This window comes from Typopeltis vanoorti, chromosome 5 (genome assembly GCF_054136105.1).
Source record: "Typopeltis vanoorti isolate ZY-2024b chromosome 5, IOZ_Tvanoo_1.0, whole genome shotgun sequence".
In the NCBI taxonomy this organism is placed as follows: Eukaryota; Metazoa; Arthropoda; class Arachnida; order Uropygi; family Thelyphonidae; genus Typopeltis; species Typopeltis vanoorti.
In genome coordinates, this window is record NC_143553.1 from 125964837 (window position 1) to 125991897 (window position 27061).

General features: G+C 35.3%; 1 protein-coding gene across 1 annotated transcript in view; it reads left to right on the forward strand.

The window, feature by feature from the left end:
- The window catches only part of LOC150106796 (uncharacterized), a 191949-nt gene that overhangs the window by 94149 nt on the left and 70739 nt on the right, over positions 1-27061 (forward strand). Inside the window, exon 4 of the mRNA XM_090393318.1 lies at positions 7889-9434. Within this exon, the coding sequence (XP_090249444.1) occupies positions 7889-9434 (1546 nt within the window). The remainder of the gene's footprint in view (positions 1-7888; positions 9435-27061) is intronic.

Below are 27061 nucleotides of genomic sequence, written 5' to 3' on the forward strand. Positions count from 1 at the left end.
TGCATGAAGAATTGTAAATTAAAAAGTTTTGCATAAGATGGGTGCCACGCTTGCTCTCAGCAGATCACAAATGTACTCGCATGAAAATCTCTGAACAGTGCTTGGAGCATTTTAACAAGAATAAAACTATAAAATATATGTACACATTTACACAAGAATATTATTTAAGAATAATATTACACAAGAATATTATTACAACAACAGTTTACAGAAAACCAGCTTTCACAGGTCGTTATATTCTCAAAGAATCTGTCCATTATCCTTGTCAAAAAACAGGAATCATAAAATGTTTAATCCGACGAGCCAAAACTAATTGTTCAACTTCTCATTTATTACAGAAAGAACTTTCGACTATCAAACATCACATGAAACTAAATGGCTTCTCCGAAAAGAGTACACAACATCTTTTCGATTCTTACAATTCAACACAGTGGTGATGCTTCCTAAATTGGTTAGGAATAGAATACAGGGTTGGTGGATATAAGATTCTCTATGATGATCAGCAGGACTTGTTTTAACAGTCTGCTTACATTTTATGAAAAGGTGATGAATGCATTGGATAAGGTAAAGTTCATATACACTGATTTTCTTGAACTTTGCAAAGGCCTTTGAGATTACCGCATGGCACATTGGTGTATAAGCTGCAGAAAATGGGATTGGATAATAGATTGGTTAGATGGATTGAAGACTGGTTTTCTTAAAGATACCAGCAAGTTGCGTATGTGGAGCAGTGTCTCAGAAAAGGAAGCTGGCTAGTGGCTGTTATTGGGTCCCTACTGTTTAACTTATTGATATTTCATGTGGATTGACTGGGAATCTTCAAATGTTTGCTGATGATGCAAAGTTAGATAGAATCATCAGGAGTATTGCTGATGTTAATTCTCTACAGAAAGACATGAATAGATTTTTAGCTTGGACAGATCAGTGAGGTTGTGGTTTTAATATTAATAAATACAAGGTGTTACACTTTGGGGTGAAGAGATATAAGGCTACATATACCGTATTGGTGAAACTGTGCTTCACAAAGTGGATAAGATTTGGGATCTTGGGGTGATGGTAGATTGTGGATAGTTCCAAGGGCACATTGCAAGGGTTGCAAAGACTGCATATTGCTGCTATGATAAAAAGTACAATGGCATGTAAGGATAAGAAGGTGGTGTCTCTATATAAGGCACTGGTCTGACCACACATGGATTATTGTGCTCAGATTTGGTTGCCTGGTTTTCATTGTGATGCAGAAAAACTAGAGAGGGTCCAAAAACAAATGATCAAAGTGATATCAGTACTCTGGAGTGTTAATTATGAAGAGCATTTGAGGGAATATATTTTACAGAATTTGGTGGATAGGAAGAAAAGAGAAGATATGATACAGACCTTCAAGTTAGTTAAGGGATTCTACCAGATTAATACAGAAGGAATTATAAAAAAAGTGAGCATTAAGATGGGAATTACTAGAGTCCATCTGTGGAAGTTGTATAAAGATGTGGTATGTTGTAAAAAGTTGTATAAAGATGTCGCTGTATTAAGAAGGATGTGAGGAACATTTTTTTATGTGGGTAGTTGTTGGTTAGTGGAATGAACTGCCAGAGTGCATTACATATAGCTTCTGTAAATAACTTCAAAGTTCATTATGATAGACATGTTGCTGGTTGAGTGGGCCTCCCACAATGAGTCTATTCACTCCATGTAAGTTATCGAAATAATAATAATAATAATAATATTTATTTTCTATATTCTTACTGAAGTGTTTCCATAACTTGTTCACGTACTTTTATACAAAGCTTAGCTGTCTTATGTTTTTCTCTCTATTCTCTTAACATTATCTGCTTACATGCTCACTGTGAACTTGCAGTAACTTTCATCTTTTCTAGGACTGTTTTTTTAATTTCTTGTGTCCACCATGAAGTTCTTATTTTTCTGTCCTTGCAGACCTTCTGCTTCCCTAGCTGAATCAGCTAGTGTTTTCTTCAGAGTTTGCCACTGGGACTCCAAGTTTTGGTTCTTCATCTTTTTGAACCCTTTCATTTTTTCTTGAACATTGTATTTATAGTTAAGTCTACAGTTCACTTGTAAAATCTGCTCAACTTTAATTCAACCTTTCAGCCTTTCTTACATAATGTTCTTTTCAATGTGTGTTATCCATTTTTATCCTATTTAAAACTAAATAGCAATGTTAAGGCTGTATTGTCATATGGATCAGAGACATGGAAGCTGACCAGAAAACAGGAAGCTAAATTAAATAGTTTTCAAATAATAAAAATGTTTGCATAAATTATTAAAAATATTTTGGCCCTAATGTATGACAAATGATGACTTATGTGAGCTGCATATGCTAAAAAAAAAGAAAAAAAGTCACTGATGAAATAAAAAAAAAACTGCAGATGGAAATTGATTGGACACATATTGAGAATGGACAGCAGAGAGATTGCTAGCATGGCTTTGACATGGATCTCAGAAAGGAAAAATGGGAAAGGCCTAAATTAACTTTGCAGAGAATGATAGAAAAGGAAAGAAGACTGAGTGACTGGCTGGAAGAGCTGGAGAGAAGCTGAACTGGTGGCTCAGGACAGAAGTATCTGGAAGAAATCGATCTCAGCCTTCTGTGCCATGAGGCATGAAGAGGATAAGTAAGTAAAATTTCAAATCCTCACTTAAACTCTTGTATCCTGAATTAGCAAAGATATTGCTCTCAACTATAACATAGTCTATGATACTTTTCTTATTTTTGTGTCTTTTCTCCATGCAAAAGTAATGCTCTAGGCACAAGTAAATTTCATTATTCCAGTCTATGTCATGACTAGACATAAAAATTCCAGTCCAGCAGATATTTGCCATTATTATTATTAGCTTTGTCCTTCCTAATTTTCTCAAAACATTTTTATATATATTCTCAGGATTCACATTTTCTACTCCTGCTTTAGATCTACAACAAAGACCAGCTTTTCCATTTTCTTTATATCAGTTGCCTTTTCTAATGATTTGAAAAATTCCTCCACTTCTTCCTTAGGAGAACCCTCTGTGGGACTCTAGGCCCAAGCAATTTTCATTATCCATTTCTCCATATTGAACTTTGTCCTCACTACTTGAAATTGCCTTCTAGTCAATAAGTTTATCTTTACATTTAGTGTTGAATGCTATTGCTGTCCCATCCTTCCCTTGATTTTGTTATGATGAGTCCACTCATGAAAGATCACAGTACCTGTAACACAAAAGTGTCATGTGGCGGTAAGTGTTTTTGGAGAAAGAAGTAATCTATTTATGTATTTCTTAAAGAGTTTGGGTTGTATTCAGTGGGAAAAACAGTATGGGAGAGATTGTTTCAAAGAATAGAGGTAGATGGAATGAAGGATGATGATGAAAAGTTTGTTTGGACAGTGTATGGGTATTGACTAGTGGTTGCTGTAGTTCTTATATGGCTAGAAGAAAGTGGAGGAATGGTAATGGCCAAGTACCTGAAAGCACCTATAGATAAGGCACAACGTAGAAACAGAGCATCTATGGGCAAGTGACTGAAGGGAGTCTGTGAGAAAAGGGTAACCTGTTAAGTGGATCACCTTCCCTCTTCTGTATATCATTAAGAGTTCTTAGGGAGGTTTTGGGTGCACCACCCCGAATGTGGGAATGATATTCCAAGATGGGTTGAATCTTAGACTTCAACTGCTCGACTCATAACACCAAAGTGTTATGAGTCGAGCAGAAGATAAGTAATGTTTTGAATGGAAAAAAGAGCACCAAGAGGCTGAGGAGGCTGTGTATATAATATGTTTATGCCAGGATAAATCTTATCTTATAGTCAGCCCAAGAAGAAAAAGCTGATCTTGAAAGGAAAGTGGAACATTATCAAAGGTAAGTGGGAATGAAGTAGGATCTTTGTTGCAGGTAATTAGGAAGGCCTGATTTTATATGGTATTGAAGTTTACTAAGTTGTCTTCATCATCCTGTTTGAGGATGATGGGGGAGATCAGTATTTAAGTCATTGGTTATAGAAAATATTGAGGCTTTTATCATTTGAGTACTACAGGGTACTCAAGTGATTACTACAGGGTTTCTTGAATGGAAAGTACCATCATCAGCAAAACTGTGTGTGGGATTTGAAGAAAGGGAGAGAGGTCATTGATGTAAAGGAGGAAAAGCATGGGTGAGATTACAGAACTCTGAGGTATTCCAGCATTGATAGAGAAATTTGATGACAGATTGGCCATGCATACAATACCTACATATGCAACATATGCATGCAGCATATGCAAATCAGTCATCAGCAGATCCAAATCTGATTTCATAAAGGCCATCAACAAAAAACTTGCCTACTATCCAAATGGAAGCTGGGTCTTCTGGTCCTTTGCTAAGGCCATTGGATGCAACTTCTGCTCTGCTGCACTTCTGCTCTTCTCTCAAAAGCTGACCTCCTGGCATCACTCTTTTCCTCAAACTCCTGCACTGATGACCAAGGGAAATCACCTCCTACTCTACCAAAATCCAAGCTATATGCCTCCTTTAGTTTTTCAACAAAATGAAATCAGGAAACTAATAAAAAATTTGGATACTAAAAAGTCTTCTGGTCCTGATGGCATCTCTCCTATTGTTCTCAAACATTGTGCTCCAAAATTAACATGCGTTCTGCATCGTTTCTACAATAATCTACTATTGCATATCTAGTACTTATCCTAATGCATGGAAGCAATCTCATATCCATTCTATTCCAAAAAAAGGATGATAGAAGTCAACCATCAAACTACTGATCAATTGCCATCACCTCAGTCCTTTCCAAAATAATGGCAAAAGTCATCAAAAGCCAACTCCTCCAATACTTACAGCCTGCCAGTTAATCAGTGACCACCAGTATGGATTCCGCTATTCAATATCCACAGCTGACATAGCTCACATCACACACCACTGGACATGTTGCCATGGAAAGGTTCAGAGAAACTTGTGCTGTCACTCTTTACATTTCCAAAGCCCTTGACAGTATGTTGCATCATGACCTGCTCAACAAATTTCTATTCTTTGGTCTTCCTGCCACTCTCTGTAGTTGGGTAGCTAGCTCTCTCTCTGGAGGTCATTCTCTGTGAGTCATGATATATGGCTCCCTCAATTCAAGCTTCGTCATCAATGTCAGAGTGTCTCATGGTTCTATTCTCTTTCTCTTGTTCATAAATGACTTACTCAATACAATCACCACTAATCCTATCCACAGCTTTGCTGACAATAGTACTCTCTACTTATCCTACTCATTCAACAAACCATACAGAATTCTGACATCCCATCAGATTTCTCTGCTTGGACTAATGTTTACCACCAGTCTCTCCTGGCATAAACACATCGCATAAATATCTTCCTCAGCATCCAAAAAATCAGGTATTCTCTTTCATTCAAAAGGATATTTTTGCCCAACCAACTCCTAACCATGTATAAATCCCAAATCTGCCCATTTCTAGAATACTGCTCACATGTTTGGGGTAATGCACCTAAAACCTCCTTTAAAATCCTTGATGCTGTCCAAAGGCAAACATTTAGGCTCGTTGATGATCCCTCTCTTACAAATGCACTTCATTCTCACAGATTCAGTGTGTTTCAGCACTGTGTCTATTCTACAGGTACTTCCATGGTCACTGCTCCAGTGAATTAGCAACTATAATTTCTTCACTTTCAGTTGCACCTATTAATACAAGAGCAGCAGCTGTCCATCACCCCAAACAATTACAACTTGAAGCGCTTCAAAAAAAAAAAAAAAACATTAATAAACCTCTCAGTCCACATTTGCATCCCACACATACAGTATAGATGTGCACATTGGTCTCTTGACCACTTGTGTATGGGATCAATATATATATATATATATATATATATATATATAAACATACTGTGTTGCCTGACTGTACTTGGTGAATATGATTAATATCTTAAATAACAACATAATGTACTGAACAAGGATTGTTCAGCATAACAAAATGAATTATTTCAGTATTTTTCCACATAATACCAGTATTTTACATACAAAAGTTGAAAGGAAAATTTTAAAAAAAGGATATGAAATGAAATATTTGTATGCATATACTGAAATAAAATAGATATACTGGAAAATATATAAATGTGTAAATTTATATATAACATTGCAACATATTAAAAGAAATGTAAATTTTCATTCTGATAGAATTTAACTTGTTTACTGATTATAATCATATTTAATTATTTTAAAAAAATGCACGGTAGAAAAACATTACAAAAGTTAAGTTATTTCATACTTTTGTTTAAAAAGTGTGATCTTACAAAACAAAGTGCATTGATAATCTCTTTGCTGAGCTGTGAGCAAATTTTTGTGAAATATTACTTGTGGCAGAGAAAGCTCATTCTGAAACAACACTTGGAAGAGCTTTGAGAAGATATTGCTATGTCAGTTATTTCCCTGTAATTTCTTCCTCTTTAAATCTAATCTCTTGTTTGATAATTTTGAGATATTTACAAACTATAGTTTGTTTGTTGTAGGAATTGCAATCTTTTTTATTGATAGCGAACTTTCATTTTTGCTTCATCGAATATATTTCTGGTTTATCTTTTGTTTGAACATGCATACTTGAGATTCAGAGGTGAAGTTAGTAACTTCAGCCTCATTACTTTCTTCTTGATAATCCATAAATAAATAAATAAATAAATAATTCTTTCAGTAGAAGCTTTCTTTATCCTCTGATGAATTTATGGAGGAATGAGTTTTAATAGTGTTCAACTGTTTGGACAGAAAAGATTTTTATTTAACCAGTGATTGCATCTTAAACTGTGTACTCATACTTGTATTTAGCAGTTGGTGTCTTGGTAACATATCACTTAATTGTTAAGCATCACTGGAAAAAACTGAAATTGCCATTAATATAGTATTGAATTCATCCTCAGTGAAATTAATTTGAGAGAATTAAATGAAGTCAGAAAGCCAAAATACCAATGTTTTACTGACAAGAATACCAGTATTTAGGTATGCTGGAAACTGATCACTGGTACTGGCTTATTAAATAAAGATGCACTTTTGTATAAACATATTAATATTTCAACTATGCATCTGTGAGAATCGCTGGGACAGTAAGCACAAATTTGTTGTGCTTACTGTCTGTATTTCCATAGTTCAGACTAGTAAAAGGGATTTCAAAGTTTAAAATTAATATTTTGAAATATAAGAATGAACTTCATATTATTTCCACAGAAAACATCGAGAATTTTAAAACAGGAAGATGAATTGTTTGTTTTTATAATGAATTAATATTGCTGTGCCTCATTTAGAAAGAAATAAGCCTAAATTTAATAAGAAATCAAACAGACATGTTGTAGAGAAAAAATAAAAAAAAACATTTTTGCTAGAAATTGTGTTTGTGGAAATATTTTATAGTTATGCATGAATAATCATAGAAGTGGGAAACTAAGAAAATTGCTCTTTTCCTTGAACGATAGCTGACAGTTGTTACCTTTCTGTAGCCATTCTAGAATTTTTAATTCCACTGAAACATTGTGCCTTCTCTTTAGTAACCATATACAGTAATAGATTAGAGATATATAAAAATAAAAAAAAAAAAATGGAATTAATACTGAAATGTATGAGAGTGATCAAAGTGTGGACTAAGTTCAGCTGGTTAGCATGGTATCTAGTTTACATCACAGTTGGGTAAAATTGGATGTCAGGTTCCACATTTGCAAGGATTTATTGTACTTTATAAAAGATCATTGCTGATTCTGATGAGTATGTAAATTAATGCAATGATGAAGTATTGCTAATTCAAGGAACATTGAAGTAAATTGAAGCATGCTATTTTTAAGAAATTGTCAGTCAAATATACAATAAAATTACTTTTAAATTAAATTTTATTTTTAGCGTTTTGTCACTTTTTATATCTATTTCCTGTTTCAGATCTAGACCAAGAAGACCTGACATGCAGCTTTATGTTCCCCGAGCTAAAAGACAACAAGAAGTTTCACCAACATCATCAGGCAAAGAAAAATGTAAATCCGAGTCAAAGAGAAACAGGGAGATTCAGGAAAGCAGGACATCGAAATCAAAAACCACAGTAAAGTGTGTGTCACAAAGTGGAGATCTGCATACTAGTTTTCCAAAATTAGAACCTGAAAGTGCCTTTAATGAGCCATGCATGGACGCTCAAATAAATGGATTTTCCAGAATTATATCCTCTGTTCATGAAACTTATGAAATATATTGCAATGACTCTCAGAGTTCAGAAACTGAACTTAGTGATAACAACTATGCATTATCAGGTTCCCTATTGGAAAGTGACAGGTTCAAAAATATTGCAAATAAATTGAGTTCTGTGGAACATACCACAGGCAGCACTTCTCTATTTAGTGGTGAGGAAGTTCATAGTTCGCCTCATGAATTACAGTGTGATAATCATATTGTTCATAAAGTTACCCAAGATTTATCTCAAATATGTGATAACAGTAAGAGAAAAATACTTCACGAAAGTGTAAATAGTAAAAGTAATTGCAATGATAATTTGGTTGATCATGTGTTATGTGACACGAATATTGTTTCGGAAAGATTTTCAGAAACTGTGACCTGCTCTGATGTATTTAGCAGTACACATTATCACAGGTCTGAAAATTGTAAATCAGATAGTATACTTGTAAATAAAAGTAACTCTAGGGAACACCATAGTGAATATTGCACAGATATAGATAGTTATAAATCATCATTTAATGTCATTTCCATAAAAGAACATGATAGTGATGATTTAGAGAACTCTAAATGCTCTTCACTGCTGAAAGATTGTTCATCTATAACAAGTGAAAATGATATGATAGAACAAGTTGCGGAGGATATTAATTTGAGTTCTTGGAGAGATCAGTTAGAATCTTATGATGATTCTATTCAAGTAAAAAATGTGAATTTGTTAAATGATAATCATTTAGAAAAAGATACTGAATTTAATTCAGTTGAAATTCCTGAATATACTAAGAATTTAAAAGTTATAAGTGTTAAGTCTGAAGGGAACAGCATAGATTCTGATTTAGTTATATTAAAACCAGTTAGTGACAGGAGTGATAGCGAAATACAATCTGATCTGGATGATTCACTTTGGGAAAAGAAGTGTCCTAGTCTGTGTACAGAAGATGATACAGTCATTACCAATCAAAAAGTAGAAGAAAAGGTTAGACATTTGTCAGATGGAGAAAATGGCATGATGGACACTATGGAGCTTGAATTAACAGGACAAACAGAGGAGCATGTTTTTTCAGGCGAATTACTAGCTGATGAAAAATGTTCAGAAACTCAAAATGAACTATTTGTTGCACTGAAGGAAAGTCTGTTACATGATGCAGATGAAAATACTTCCTTAAATTATGAGAAAATATCGCATTTACACTCTTCAGAAGAAGATTCTTGGGATACAATGTTTGATGATAGTGGGGAATGTATCAAACCAGATGCCAAAAAAGAGGTAGGACTATTTTTTAAACATAGAATGTCAGAAATTGAAAGTTTATTTTCCACTTGGTTAGAGTATAATAAATTTAGTTTAATCCTTTATCCAAGTGTGAGCAAACAAAGTTTGCGCCTGAAAGTATCTTCAGGACTGGGTTAAGGTGTGTACCACCTTAACCCAGTCCTGAAGATACTTTCAGGCGCAAACTTTGTTTGCTCACACTTGGATAAAGGATTAAACTAAATTTATTATATAGAATGTCAGAAAGTTATTTTTAAAATTAGCGCTTTTCTATAAATTACATAATACTATTTTCAAGATTTTAGACCCTTCTCTGTGGTTGGCTGGTTTGAACAGTACTGTGTATATACTGTATTAATTAGTTGTTTTGGCTGATTTTATCCAGACGGAAATAAATCTGTTCAGTTGAATTTTTACTAGGGCTTGAAATTTTTGTGTTGGTTCATCAGTCAGGCAAATATCTCACTAGTCAGGTGTTGATCCAGGCTAATACCTGACTACTGAGATATTTGCCTGATGTTATTATTAGCTAACATCTCCATGCAGTCAAAGGACCTGCTGCTGGAGAGTGCTCTGCACCACATAACTCACTGTCTGTAATACTTATCTACTATCCATATGATAGTATTTTTGTCTGTCAAATGTATGTTTTCTGGCTAATTTGTCTGTATATCAAAGTCATGTTTCCAGACATAGTCAATTTATAAGTTTTTTATAATGCTATGACTAATTTTTACCCTGTGTAACTACCAGTGTTGAAACTAAATTAATGTGTTTATCAGCCTGTGAGACATGAATTAAAAAATACATTCACCCTGTCATCGATACCTAACTGGAAGCAATAAACCGGTAACTGAGAAACACATGAAAAATGTTTTTCTCAGTTTAACAATTAAATTCTTAGTAAAAATGTACTTATGCAGCAGAACATGGACTAGTTGTTGCTATGACCTTGTTCCAACATAAAGTTGTACACAAAAATTGACATAGACAGAAGATACAAGAAATAAGAAAAGTCTTATTGACTATGTTACTGCAGATAGTGATGATAACTTCATACTGGTTATGAATATGAGTATACAGTAGGATTTGAAATTGAAGTGATCATCATTTAGTTTTGAGTGGGATAAAATTGAATATTGTAAGAAAAGAAAGTTTTAAAAAGAGTCAAAATCAGACATCTTTCAGAGGTGAACGGTAGACACATATATACAAATTTTATTCAAGAAAACATGAATGAATTTGAAAACAAAAAACTTTGGAAACTCTAGTAGAGTCTGAAGAAAATATTGATTCAGAAGTTTTTTGCAAGGATAGAAAAATCAGAATTTCATTGCAGATGCAATAAGTTAAAGAGGCAGTCCTGGAAAAGAAGAAAGCATATTGAAAGTTCCTAGCAAGTAAGTGAGCTAGCAGATTCCCTAAGGAAATACAGAGGAAAAATGTAAGAAAGCTAATAAGCTAAGCTATATATAAAAGTAGCTAAACAGAAGTCATGGGAAGACTGAATAAAAATATAGAAGCTTTCTAAGCTTTAAAAAAAAAAAAAAAAAACTTAGAAAGGAAGGAAAAAAATCTTATAAGGAATTAGATATGATAAGGTGGCATAAAAACTGAAGATGAGGATATTATTGATGTTTGCTAGTAATTATTTTGATTGTTAAATAAAGCAAATAATGGCAGGAAATATTCAAGAGGAATGCAGCCAAGAGTACGTATCAATGCTTAAGGTGGAAAAAATTCCATCAGATACCTGTGATGTGGAAAAGTAGCTAGAATAGATGATATTTGACCAGATAGGTTTGGAGACTGGATGTTCTCTGTATGGGTGACATGTTCAAAAGTCTATTTTCTCCCATTGCATATTCCCCTTCTCTTTTTCTCTTCATCTTTTGTAACATTAAACATGAAACTAAGCCTAAATAAGTATAAAGTCAAAAGTCCGTACAATGCTCATTGGACATCATCTTATGCTGCATGGTCACTCCTTTCCTTGATGTTTCATACCAGTTCTTGCCAGGTGGTCTTGTAGGCTTTTCTGGTGGCATCAACTCTCTGAAGATCAGTCACTCCAGATCCACCATCTATCCATCTCATTTAAGGTCTACCCTTCCTCTCTTTCCAGGAACTTTACCTTCTATTACTGTTTTGAGAAGTCCTCCTTCCATCCTTTCAATGTTTCCAAAGTATTTAAGCTTTCTTCTGTCAGTGTCTTTAAGCTTTAAAGTTCTGCCGATCTTTTCTATCACCCATTTGATGACCGCCTTTCAGTATATGATATCCTCAACAGCCTTCTGTAATACTACATCTCAAAAGCAACTATCCTTTTCTTATTAGACTTCTTTAGGTTCCAGGTTTCACATCCATAAGTCACTGTTGGAAAAACAGCTTTATCCAGAATTCTCAACTCTGTTCTTGTGGAGATAGGTCTGTCCTTCCAGATTTTAGACAAACTCTCTGACTTGTCTAAGTCAGAGAGTTGTCTATTCCTAGTCTTCTTCTGATGTCTTCTGAACAGCAATTCTTCACATTAATAATGGATCCCAGGTATTTAAACTTGCTGACTTCCTCAATTCTTTCTCCAAATATGCATGTTTCTCAGGAGCTTCCCTGTCTATATTTCCTTTAAGATCCATAATCTTTGTCTTGCTAATATTGAGTTGAAGTCCTCTGTTCTTACTGATCTCATTAAGTTTATCAAGGATTCATCTTAGTTCTTAGATTGTGTTCTCCACAGTACTCTTTCCATCTGTTTTTGATTTCCGGTTCTTCTATTAGTACTGCTCCATTCTTGTCTTTGATGACATTCAGTATGGGCTTAAATGTGTGCTTTAGGTCACGATTTAAATGAAACATCCTCAAAAGTCACACACACAAAAAATATTTCATATTCACTTTACAAAATCTGTAGTATCAACAGTAACTTAAATTATGTTCATCTTCAATCACTCACAGCCAATGTTCTGTTTTTGAATGAACTTCAAATTTCTATTAAATCAACCAGAGTCTCATCGTAATGGTCCAGAGTATACCCTGTATGACTCCTTCCACCATAGGGAAGTCACTTATGCATATTGATATTCCTTGTAAAAGGATGCCTTGTAAAATTGTAATAACATACACAAAAACAAACATAAAACAATAAGTAGAAGAAATTAGACTATCTAAAACTTAGTCTTATGGAGCGGCACCTTCTATGGGTGCTGTTGCCTATCTTTAGCTGTTCAGCGGGAGGCCTAAGAATTAAAGTTTCCCAAATCTTAGAAAGTTTAACATAACCATATTTATTAAATTCAGGCTGGTTTTTTAAATCTGCTGCAGAGTCTACAAAGAATCTTCCAAGTTTGTATTTGCTGTGATGAAGCATAATTTTATTTCATCTGATCCTGTGCAAGGTATCCAAAGCATAGTCAGCTAGACCTGACTGACTGTAGTAGTAGTAGTGGTGAATGTATTTTTTGTGTTCATCTGGATGGAGGTTAACAGATCTCCCAATTTGACCATAATATGTTAAGTTGCAGTTGGAAGTTTTTTCCCCACTTGGTTAGACTATAATAAATTTAGTTTAATCCTTTATCCAAATGTAAGCAAACAAAGTTTGTGCCTGAAGTATCTTCAGGACTGAGGCAATTTGTGGTAAAGGTGGACTAAGCTCTCATCACTTGTCTTAGTATCTCCCATAATGCAAAGTACATCTTGCAAACATGTATAATGTTATGCATTAAGGGAAGGGCCACTACCCAGACCGGTTTCGACCTTTATTGAGGTCTCATCAGTGGGAGCCAGACCCATAGGTAGTGATACTAAGGTGAAAGTAATGGAGAAGTCATATTTTGTATAACTTTGTTTGCTTACACTTGGATAAAGGATTAAACTAAATTTATTATAGTCTAACCAAGTGGGAAAAAACTAATAATAATGGTGAATAGGGTGAATAATAAGGTAATAAGGAAAATAATAAGATGAAACACCTTTTTGCAATCCATATAGGTAAATATGACTTCTCCATTATTTCCAGCTTAGTGTCACCACCCTGGGTCTGGCTCCCACTGACGAGACCTCAATAAAGGTCGAACTAAATCTCTTTTTCCTAAGGGATCTCATCCGTCTTACCAAAAACAAGGATTATCCTTTGGAACTTCTCTCAGCGGATCTAGAAAAAGCTTTCGACAGTGTCAGGCACACCTACTTATATCACATCCTTCAAAAAATTGGGGTGGGAACTGGGCTACAGAGAGTAATTAAAAACATTTACTCAGAGGCCTCCACTCAAATAACCATAAACAGGTTCCTTTCAGAACCCATTCTTATGCAAAAAGCAGGCAGGGCTGTCCGCTAAGTCCTCTCCTTTTTTTCTTTAGCGCTAGAACCCCTCATCAGGAAAATAGATAACTCCCCCGCAGTCAGAGTAATACTGTTACCCCTAGTCTCCAGACAGAGCAAAATTGTGGCATATGCCGATGATGTAGTGGCTACACTCAAAGACTCTGAGTCCATCTACATCTATTTCAGCATTTTGCAAAAATTCAGCATGATCAGTGGTCTATGCATTAATGCAGAAAAAACAAAATTAAAATTTTTGGAAATTTCCAGAAAACGTGTCTTCCGTATGGTTTAACCCCGCAAATCCATCCTCTCACAGTACTGTGCGTTCCATTTCTTGTGACTCCAGTACTACCTGTCAGAAAACTAAAGGAAGCCTGTAGCGAAAAATTAAAGCCTTTTAAGGCCAATTATTTTTCATTCTATGGCAGAGCAATAGTAGTGAAAACAATAATTACCCCAATGCTAATGTATACCATCAATGTAACTGACATAACGGAAAGACAAGAAAATCAGCTCTATAAACCATCAATAGACTTCTTTTGGAATAACAGGAAACATGAAATTAGAAATGAATATTTAAACTTAAAAGTAACCAAGGGGGATTTTTGCTACCTAAACTAAAATGCCTATTCTAATGCATTTAAAACCATACAGAAGGCCTTAAGTTCAAACCATGTATCCGGCACTTTAATTAAATACTTTCTAAGGCATTTCCTTCCCTATTTCGGGACCACTGTCATGCTGGTCCCTGCACAGAGGGTGTGCCTGTGTGATACTATCCATTATGCAAGTACATAAAAAAGTTTAAAACAGATGGGGTAGATATTCTTAAAATAAGATTGCAAGCTTTTTACTGGGAATTTTTTCAGCTTTCCAGATATGATACTCTGCATTTGGGGACAAATACAGAAATACTATTTAACAACATCAAAAATAGTTGGGGACAACCTTTTCACCGAGATCTAGCATGGCAGATAGCCTATGGGCTTCTCTCGGTGAAATGGGTAAAGTCCCGATACAGACCAAGACTGTGCGACCCTTTCTGTGATGTTTGCCAGAGCATTGAAATGGTGCGACACTTCTTTTACTTTTGTCCCCTCACTCAGCATATCTGGTGAAGATTGAGTAACGTATTATGAATCCCAATGCTGACATTTGCGCAAGTTGTATACTTACAATTCCTCCCACCTGTCAGAAAAACCCAGAAATTCACAATTTTTCATGTAAATGTGATGAAATATCATATCTGGAAAGTGCGAAAAAAATCCCAGATGCGGGATGAAAATAGAATCTACACTAGAGTTTTAAGTGGGTTCTACTTGCCTAAGTTCTTGGCACAGGAGAGGTACCTGTTAGGGGATGGGAGGTTTGTGAATAAATGGTGCAAACCACCTATTATCTGTTTCCTGATACAGGGGCAAATCAAACCTTGTCTCTTTCTGTAGTACAATTCATTGGTTTTATAGTCCACAAACAGGAGGGGAATTGACAACATATCCAGTGACTTTAAGGACATCTTTGACCTATCCCCAGAGGCGATCAACTGGATCAAAAACCTAAATGTTAAAATATGACTAATCTTCTGTCTGATGCTTGTCATAAATTTCATATTTGTATTTGCTTGAATGTAGACTTTTTTTTCTTTTTTTTTAATCATATATGTGTATAACTAAGATGAAAAGCCAAACAGCTATTTTTTCTGGCGAAGTTAATTGAATTAAGGGGATAAAAAAATCCCTTATTATTTCACAGCCAGTAAAATAATAGGGGATTTTATTTACAGCATACTGGCTGTAAAATAATAAGGGATTTTTATCCCCTTAATTTCATATATGTGTATCTTATCTATATTCATGTATATTATATGTTATTGTCTTTTAACCAAGTCTGCATGGTTAGCCTAGTGGCTATGCGCTTCGCAACCATATGCCTGGGGAAGGAGTGTCCTAGGTTCGATTCCCATCGGTGACGTGAGGAGCTGAAGGATCTTCCTCAGCCATAGCCAAGTTAGCCAGTCTTGGGCGTGGACATCAGGGTTTTTTCCTCAGTTTATTCTGGGGTTTTTCATCCCACAAAGCAGACAAACTGGCCTTGAGAACTTAACACTACAGACTATAGGATATACCGGGGCTTAGGGCTGACCACCTTATCCTGTAAACGGATTGAGGTCCGATGATCAATGGACCCTCGACACCGCAAGGTAAAAGAGGGTATAAAGAAGATGAGATGAAGATGAGATGAGTCTTTTAACCATGTGTACAAGCCATGCGATAAATAAATAAATAAATAGGAGTGGGATTGGCCTGATCAAACCCGAGCTGCGAAGACCAACATCGAGGCGGTTCATCAGCTCCCTGTGAGCTGTACCACTCGGGCCAGGTTCTTCCCCCATTTTTCAGTTCACTTGGTTCTATTTCAATGGTCATTACAGTTCGCCTTTATGATTATTTCAAGATTTTAGGCTCATTTAAGTTGATAAAATTTTTTTTTAATTTTAGGACAGGTGTGAGGTGATGATGTCTGCGGACCTTTTAGCCACAACCTCTCAGTTACATAGCTAAATAGGTCGACTGAGGCCTCTTTATTATCTCCTACTATCATGCTCTACCTTTGGATTTCTTCCCCTCTCACTACTTGCTGTCCCTCAGTACTCTTTCATACTCCAAAGCTGATGATGAGAGATATAAACTCCCAAAATATCTCAATAAAGGTCGAAACCGGTCTGAGTAGTGACCCTTCCCTTAATAGCATTATACATGTCTGCAAGGAGATGTGCTTTGCATTATGGGAGATACTAAGACAAGTGATAAGAGCTTAGTCCACCTTTACCACGAGTTGCCTCAGTCCTGAAGATACTTCAGTGCAAACTTTGTTTGCATACACTTGGATAAAGGATTAAACTAAATTTATTATAGTCTAACCAAGTGGGAAAAAACTTCCAACATCATTCTCTAAATCCAGTGTAATTTAATAATAAGGTGAGACACCTTTTGGCAACCCGTATAGGTAAATATGACTTCTCCATTACTTCCACCCTAGTATCACCAACTCTGGGTCTGGCTCCCGCAGACGAGACCTCAATAAAGGTCGAAACCGGTCTGGGTAGTGGCCCTTCCCTTAATGCATAGCATTATACATGTCTGCAAGGAGATGTGCTTCGCATTATGGGAGATACTAAGACAAGTGATGAGAGCTTAGTTCCACTTTTATCATGAGTTGCCTCAGTCCTGAAGATACTTCAGGTGCAAACTTTGTTTGCTTACACTTGGATAAAGGATTAAACTAAATTTAGTATAGTTAAGTTGCAGTAACAAGGACTCTTGAAAACACCTGGAACAGAGAGTAGTGGAAGTGGATACTTAGGAGAGCAGAGAAGGGAAGCCAGTTTCAGATTAATCTGCTGACTATTTTTTTCTGAAGTGCCCTGGATATATAGGGAATAGTGATGGCATTATTGTAGTCTGTATATTGAAAAGGGTGTGAGGAGATTGGAGGGACAGAAAATTTGTAGATCTTTTTGACATTGTAACCATTGCATAAAAAGGTATGTAAAATAAAAGCAAGCTCATCTGTTAGGGAAACCTGGGTAGAACAGAAGTTAGAGGCTCTGTTGACAAGGGTTTTGATGACACTATATTGTTGAAAAAGGGGATGATGGGGAAGTTTATGTATGTACCTACCTGCCTATCTGGATGGGTTTTTCTGTCAACTGAGAAAGAAGGGGTGCCATTGGGCAGATGTGTGATTAGAGTATCTAAAAAAGGCAGCCTATTCTTATTTTCTTTTTCTATAGTAAACTGGATTCTTGGGGAGCTGGATATTGAGGTGAAAGAGTTTAATGTGTTTGAACCATGTGGCCAAATAGAGAATATGTCATCAGTGTATCTTAACCAAACAAAAGGTTCAAGGAACACAGTATCAAGAACATGCTTTCAAAATACTCTATATAGAATTATGTTGAATTTTTCTTGACAATTATTCATAAGACTATTACACTTTTTTATAAAATCTTTATAAAAATAAAAATAAAGCTACTTGATAAAGATTTTATAAAAAAAGTGTAATAGTCTTACTCTATATAGAAATTGGCTAGGGGGGCCGAGGAGCCATGGAATTCTATCTGTGTCTAATATAATAAAATGTCTTTCCAAGAGAAGTAACTGGTATGGTTGGCAAAATTAAAGAGATAACAAAATTAAAATTAAAGGGAAAACATTTGTCAGTAAATTTAAAGTGTCAGAAAGCTGGATATTTGTAAATAAGGAGGTGACATTAAAGCTCACCATGATATCATTATTGATTAAAACTTAAAAATTTGAAATGCATGGATTTTTTTTTATAGTGCAAAGACATCAAAGGTCATACTGTGTCAGGACACAGTTTACAACAGTACAAATGGTAAACAGTTATCAGGACAATCATGAACATCCATGCCCTTGGCAGGATTCAAACCTACAGCCTCTTGGTTGGAGAACGGATACGCTAACCACTTGGCCAACCAGGCTAGCATATATATATGACTACTACTATTAACTCGGGGTTGGGATATGTTCATTTTTAATATTTAAAACCCGAGAATTATAACAAAATGAGATTTATTTGAAAACGCAACATGTTTCGTCGAGATTGACTTCATCAGGCGTTAAGAACATAGAAAGATATTAAAAGACACTGAAAATAACATTGAGACACTCTAAAGCTATACAATTATAAAGTCATAATATTCGACTGTGAATTACAGTTATTAGGAACTTGAGCTATAGTCCGAGTTAAAGTTCTATTGTTGTACACTTGTGCATGTGTGGAACCACGCGATCTCCGACTCTTTCAGCTCTACTATCAGATACTGGAGATCGCATGGTTCCACACATGCACAAGTGTACAACAATAGAACTTTAACTCGGACTATAGCTCAAGTTCCTAATAACTGTAATTCACAGTCGAATATTATGACTTTATAATTGTATAGCTTTAGAGTGTCTCAATGTTATTTTCAGTGTCTTTTAATATCTTTCTGTGTTCTTAATGCCTGATGAAGTCAATCTCGACGAAACATGTTGCGTTTTCAAATAAATCTCATTTTGTTATAATTCTCGGGTTTTAAGTCAGTTAATATTAAAAATGAATATATATATATATATATATATATATATATATATATATATATAAATAAGATGAAGTGTGGCCAATAAGTGGATTAAAGATTTAGCTAACTGTTTGGTTTAAAGGAAGGGAGTAGCAATGGGATGGAGAAAGTAATTAGGTTTATGAATTTTGGATAATCTTTATATATGGGGGGGGGGCAAAAGGTTTGGGTTTTTTTAACAACTTCAATAGGCCAAGATGCAATATCTTTTAGAAGCCTTTTTAACATTTTTTTCTGATACTTGGTGTGATCATAATCTAGAGGTTTATAAGTAGTGCAAGCTCTGAGCTGCACATTAATTTTTCAATTATGATCACTGAAATTGAGGACAACAGTAGCATTACAATTGTCAGCTATAGTAATGATAATGTTATTCTTTGTGTAGTTTACATAGCACATAAAGCTGGCTACTGGAGAGATTTCTTTTTGATTGTGATAAGATTGCTACATCAAACCTGATGTTGTTGGCAACATTATGAGATAAGTTGAGCATGCTGTGCTCTATGTGCCACATGGTTTCTAAAGTAGGAACTTGCTGAGGTACCTGCAAAGTTTTGATCAAGAGAAATAACATTAATTATTTGCCTAGTCTTTTTAATGGAAGGTTAACAACAATTTGTAGAGGCTGATTCTGTGTGTTGAGGAGAATTGCAAAGATTATCATCATCATCATCATCAAATTCCTGCCATGTACCCTCAAGGGGTGTACAAGATATGAAAGTACTACATGAAAAAATTACATCATTACTAACTTCCTCTCTACAATTTTCCTCCAAATCAGTCTGTTACTTGTCAAGACTCCAACATTACCAGATCTTATATTTCTATCATCTAAGGCACTTTGTACCGTATCAATCCACCTATATCTTGGTCTTCCTCTGGGTTGTTTTCCTGCCAGCCTGGCAGAGAACACTTGTTTTGCTAATCTTTCCTTGCCCATTCTGTTTACGTGACCATACCACGCAAGATTCGCTCTGCTAATGCATTCCTGGATGCTGACAATGTCAAGTTCTTTCCTAATATCCTCGTTTTTAATATGATATTGCCATTGATGCCATCTGTTTACCTCTCTAATCATTCTCAGGACTCTCATATCTGCGATCTTTGGTCAAGTGTTTTACTTCTGACCCAGCTCTCAGATCCATAAGCTAAAACTGGTTTGAACACTGTCTTGTAGACAGCTAATTTAGTATTCTGACTAATTTCTCTCTTATTCCATATGAATTTATTCAATTCACTTCCTACCATACCAGCTTTGTTGATTCTGCTGTCTATTTCCATATTTAATTTATCATTTTCACTAAAAATTGTGCCTAAGTAGCTGAAATGTTTTACTTGTTCAACAGGTTCCCCGTTCACAACTCAGTTGACATTTTCAACAATTCCACCTATTTTCATTGTCTTTGTCTTTTTAATGCTTACCTTCATACCATATCTATTACAACAGTTGTTCAATTTAGTCAGGGAATCTTGCAAACTTGTAGCGGATTTATTTAGAATTATAACATCGTCCGCATAAAGCAAAGAGCTGACATTAACATCTCCAATTCTGATATCATGTTTAATACCACTTTCCTTCATAATGTGATCCATATAGATAATGACTAACAGAGGGGATAATGTACATCCTTGTTTCACACCAGATTTAACATTAAACCATTTTCCTGTACTTCCTTCAATTCTAACTGCTGACTTACAGCTCAAATAAAGACTAAGCATTGCTTGATATAATGTCCCATTGACACCATATAACTGTAGCGTATTTAATAGCTTCTCTCTTAGCACCTTGTCATGTGCCTTTTCCAGATCGGCAAAACTTAAATACAGATCTTTGTTATACTCCCATGATTTCCCCACTATTTGTCGTAAAGTGAAGATCTGATCCTGACAGCCTCTGTTTGGCCTGAATCCAGCTTGTTCTTCACCAAGCTTTTCTTTCACAATTCTTCTTAACCTTTTCTCAAGTATACTTGCATAGATCTTGCCAGGAACACTCAGTAGGGAAATACCTCTGTAATTCTCACATTCAGTTTTATTTCCTTTTTTATATATGGGTACTATTAGAGCTCTACTCCAATCATCAGGAATTCGTCCCTCTGTCCTGGCATTCTGAACTATGCAGTGCAGCCACTGTAAGACTTTTATACCACCATACTTCAGCATTTATGAGCATACTTTACCATCAAAGGCTTGAAATGTGGAAAGGCATCTACTCCTGCTGCCTTTCCACATTTCAAGTCTTTTGATGGCTTTTTCTACTTCAAGTATGGATATGTATTCCTGACTGCATGCTTGGTCAGTGTTTTTTATCACTGTGCTGTCATCACTGCTTGTTTCATTTAGCAAATTTTCAAAGTAATTACTCCATACTTCAAGGATATGTTTTTCTCCCATTTTCATGTCACCTTTATCATCTCTAACTCCTTTTACAGCACTCTTTCCTCCATTCCTAAGCTTCTTCAACAACATCCAGAATATTTTGCCGCCTTCTTGATATTGATTTTCTATGTTCTTGCCAAAGTCCTCCCATGACTTTTGTTTAGCTAGTTTTACACAGTGTTTAGCTTTCTTACATTTGTCTCTGTATTCTCTAAGAGCACAAGCTGACTTATTTGCCAGGAACTTTTGATATGCTTTCTTCTTTTGCTTCACTGCCTCTTTAATTTCCTGTGTCCACCATGGAGTTCTAATTTTTCTATCCTTGCAGACAACTTCACCACGTGCCTCTCTAGCTGAATCAATCACAGTTTTCTTCAAAGCTTGCCACTGAATCTCCAAGGTTTGGTTGCTTCTCAAACTCTTTCATTTTTTCTTCAATAATATTTCTGTATTTTAGTCTACAGTTCACATCTGAGAGCTGCTCAACTTTTATTCACCTTAAAACTTTCTTACATGTCATTCTTTTCAATATGAAATTCAATTTTATCCTGCTCAAGACTAAATAGTGATCACTTCCAATTTCAAATCCTCTGTACACTCTGGTGTCCTGCACCATTGAGAAAACATCACTATCAACAATAACATAGTCAATGATACTTTACTTATTCCTTGCCTCTTCTCTCCATGTGAATTTGTGCACATTTTTATGTTGGAACATGGTGTTAGTAATAACCAGTCCATGTCCTGAGCAGAAATCCAACAGGTATTTGCCATTATTCAAATTAAGGGGATATTAAATCCCACATTGTTTTTAAACCGAATAAGAAACTCAAAGATTGGAATCAGAGAGTTTCATGCCGAATATAGTAAACTATAAAAGTATTGGCAGTTACTAGCATGAGCTAATGCAAGTAGTCCTAGTATGTAGTACAATCTCAGGCAACTCGTTGCAAAGGTGGGGAAAGTTCTGATCGTTAATCTTGGTATTTTCCATAATGTAAAAACACATTTCCTAGGAAATGTATGCTGTTATTACATTATGGTGGAAAGTCACTACCCAGACCAGTTTCAGCCTTTTTTGAGGCTTCATCAGTGAGTAGCTAGACCAAATAGATACCAAAGGGTATAGTGAAAAGAACTTATATATTCTTCTATATGAGTTGTCAAACAGGTGCAACCATTAAGTTACTTAAATATAAAGAGCCAATAGGCTTCATTTCGGCGATATAAACATTATTCAAATCAAATATATTCAAATATTCATTATATTCAAATATAAGTAACTTAATGGTTGCACCTGTTTGACAACTCATATAGCAGAGTATATAAGTTCTTTTTGCTATAAGTTACTTAAATAAGTTAAATAAGTTACTTAAATATAAAGAGCCAATAGGCTTCATTTCGGCGATATAAACATTATTCAAATCAAATATATTCAAATATTCATTATATTCAAATATGAGTAACTTAATGGTTGCACCTGTTTGACAACTCGTATAGCAGAGTATATAAGTTCTTTTCACTATACCCTTTCGTATCTATTTGGTCTAGCTACTCACTGATGAAGCCTCAAAAAAGGCTGAAACCGGTCTGGGTAGTGACCTTCCACCATAATGTAATAACAGGATACATTTCCTAGGAAATGTGTTTTTACATTATGGAAAATACCAAGATTAGGGATCAGAACTTTCCCCACCTTTGCAACGAGTTGCCTGAGATTGTAATACGTACCAGGAATACTTGCATTAGCTCACGCTAGTAACCGCCAATACTTTTATAGTTTACTATATTCGGCATGAAACTCTCTGACTCCAATCTTTGAGTTTCTTATTCGGTTTTAAAACAATGTAGGATTTAATATCCCCTTAATTTGAATAATGTTTTTATCGCCAAAATGAAGCCTATTGGCTCTTTATATTTAGGTATTTGCCATTATTATTAGCTTTGCTCTTTTCTCCAAAATTTCCCAAAACATTTTTGTATGTCTGACAATCACTTCCTGCTCTGCTATTTAGATCCCCAACAAGGACCAACTTTTCCTTTTTCATTGTGTCAGTAGCTTTCTCTAGAGGCTCAAAAAATTATTCCACTTCTACCTTAGTAGAGCCTTCTGTGGGACCATAGACACAAATAAAATCTCATTGTCCAGTTCCCCATTCTGATATTGCAAAGATTAATATTTTTTAAATATTTTATCCTTTATTATCAAAAATGCTGAGAGCATATCTATCAAAAATATTGAAGGGAAGAGAGTTCAGCTTCGAGAGAGCTAATGGCTGCATTAATAGCAGACAATTTAGCACAAATGGTGGTGATTTGTTCACAGAGTAAAGCCAGTGGATCTGTAGATATCCATATATCTGTATACTCTATATCTGGGGCACTTAAGAAAAAATTGCCAGAAGTTTAAATAAATGTAATCTCTGCGCTGCTTTCAAGCCTTATCTGAAATTGGCTTCCCATCTCTGCTTTCCTTAGGATCCACTTCCTCCACTCTCTGTTACAGGTACAAGGTTTCTTGTTCTACTAACATCTGCCTAGATGAACACAAAAAATACATCCACCACCACTAATTTGGTCAGTCAGGTCTAACTGACCATGCCTTGCATAACTTGCATAGGATTAGATGGAACAAAACTAATATCATAGCAAATACAAACTTGAAAGACTCTTTATAGAATCTGCAGCAGATTTAAAAAACCAGCCTAATCTTAGTAAATATGGTTGTGTTAAACTTTCAGTATTTGGGAAACTTTAAATGCTGAACAGCTAAAGCTAGGCAACAGCACCCATAGAGGGTGCTTCTCATAGGAATTCAGGCTTTAGAAAGTCTAATTTCTTCCACTTATTGTTTTACGTTTGTTTTTGTGTGTGTTATTACAATTTTAATATTATATTCTTGAAGATGTCCCTGTGACAGAAATGAAACATTGGAATGATTAAACTTGCTATTTAATTATTTCTCTTTGTGCTGTATCTATTCCATTAAATTTTAGTTTAAGTGTAAACCAGCATCTAAGCCTAAACGTTCATTTAGTGCAATCAACAGAATCTCGTATAGCATTGTTCTTGGCATAGTATGATTTTTGGCTTTGCTTTTCTAATTCCTAAATTGGAAGAAAAGATTGATGACAGGAGGATCACCATGAGAATATCCAGAAGATATTCTGACCTTTATAAAAAAGTCAAGTTTTCTGCTTTTGTCCTCTTCAGAATCAGATTTGTATTTTTGATGTTTTCTATAGCTGCTGTAGTCTCAAGCCACTTAAGTCATGCTTTATTTTTAGCTTGAATTTCTTAGGCACACTTGTGATGAACCCTTAGTTATCTTGCAATATAACGAAAAGAATGCTACACTGTTTCCATATTAAAATAATCAGCTATACTGAAGACTTAAATTCTAGTGACACTGTGGATGTTTTGCAATTATCAAAAGATTGAAAAGAACTTAATACCATATTTACTTGAATATAACTCTCATGTTTTCCACCAAAATTAAAGTTAAAAAATCATGTGAGATATATGTGGAGATTTTTGAAAACTAAAATTTTTCAGGAAAAAATTAAATTGGCATCATTATAATTTGTAATTGCTCACATTATTTATAAAATGAATGCATTTAAATTTTAATTATCAATGTTATTTTTGCAATCGTCCACTCGCCTTCATCATGTGATATATTTGAATCTTTAGCAACAATGCTTCTGTAATTAAATGAAAACAAACAGTTCATAGTTCCTTTTGTCGTTTGAGAATCATAAAATCCATGATTTACAAAAAAAAAAAAAAAAAAAATTGAAAATGGGTATGACTTACCAAGAATCTCCTATTCGCTTTCGCTACTTCTGGTTTTGAGAGCAGTTTCCTCGTGTGCATTGTCAAGGTCATCTACCCAAATAACGTCATCTTCATCTTCGCTCCCACCAGGGCATTAGAGATGCTGGTTTCTAGAAAACTCTTAGCAATTATTTCTGGCAAAATAATGTCCCTAGCTCTAAAAATCCAGTTGCACAACAGTTCTAATGATGGTTTCTTAATCTTACTTGCCGGAGTCAGGTCGTAGCTGTCAGCTGCCATCTACTCCGTGTAGAATTTTCGTACGTAGTCCTTGAATGGTTTGTTGAGCGATACATCCAAAGGCTGTAGACAAGATGTAAGACCACCAGGAATAATGGCCACATCGGTCTTCACATCCAAAAATTGTTTTGCTATTTCAGGTCCTAAGTGTCCACAGAAACTATCCCTCATGAGGATAGTTTCTGCAGACACTTAGGGCCTCATGAGGATAGGGGTGTCAAAATAAGGCCCCTGGCCGTTTGTTCCAAACTGTTCTAATCCAATCTTGAACCATTGTAGTGTCCATCCATCCTTTTTTTTAAACTCATTCATGAATTGCTGGGGGAAATTTCTCCTTCGGCATTGTTTTCCTTTTGAATATTACGTAAGGGGACAACTTTCTTCCACCTGCAGTAATTGTGAGCATGACAGTGCATCACTGTTTTTCACTTCCAGTTGTGTGCGTTATCACACTTTTTTCATCTTTTTTCTTTTATTGTTGTTTGGTGCAGCATGTCGAAATTGAGGGATGTTTGATTGGCATTGGTTATTCAGGATTTTATATGCCTCTTTCATATCATCCTTCTTTCTCTTGATTATCATGTATCTGCAGTTCATACTCTCATTGTAATATTTACACACTTCTGCATAAAGGTTTCTAATTCAGTGGCTGGTATGTTAAAGATACCAAGCAATTTTAAACCTGGTTTTACTCCATTTTTTCCAAGTGAGCAAACAGACAAAATGTCAAGTTTGCGCCTGCAATTTGTGCAAGACTAGCTGATCCCACAGGTAGTGCAAGACCAAGGCAACTCGTACTCGTACATCTACCGAGTACGAGTTGCAAAATGTACATTTACCGAGTACATCTACTCGTACATCTACCGAGTACGAGTTACAAAATGTCAAGTTTGCAGGCGCAAACTTGACATTTTGTCTGTTTGCTCACTTGGAAAAAATGGAGTAAAACCAGGTTTAAAATTGCTTGGTATCTTTAACATAACTATACCCAAGTTAAAATTACTTTCTACATCAGTGGCTGGTATGTGTAGTATTATGAAGACAGATTGAGAGTGTGGACTGCAGACAATTGATAAACAGGAGAAAGAGGGATTGATATGAAAGAGACATAAACTCCTGAAAGGGTATTATAGGTCCTTTGTTTTTCAAATTATGATCAACAACACTATTGACGATTACTGACCAGCAACATTCTTAAATACTTGGTCATGTGTTCTAGGCAATTATTTAAGAATTCTGCTGGTCAGTAATTGTCAGTAGTGTTGATCAATCCCATTCTATATTGCCATAATTAAAATCGCCCCACAACGATCATCCTTTTCTTATTTGCTTGGCTAATTTGATTATACATTTCATAGTCACTACCATCCACATTACCGGGTCTATGACAACATCCGACTAAGTATTTCATTCTTCACCTCAATCTTACACTGTACTGCCTCAAAACCACTGGCACTATTTCCCTCTTGCATCTCTATCTTGTATGGACATTACTCTTTCTCAATCATTAATAGCACCCCCCCCTCCCTTTTTACCTTTTCTATTCTCACAAAACACATCATACCCTTCAATTTCTATTCCTGTTTGGATGTCATCCTCATCCAGCCATGTGTCACTTATTCTAACAATTTTTGGGTGAACAGACTCAATTAATGCAACCATTTCATTTGCCTTGTTTCTTACATTTCTAACA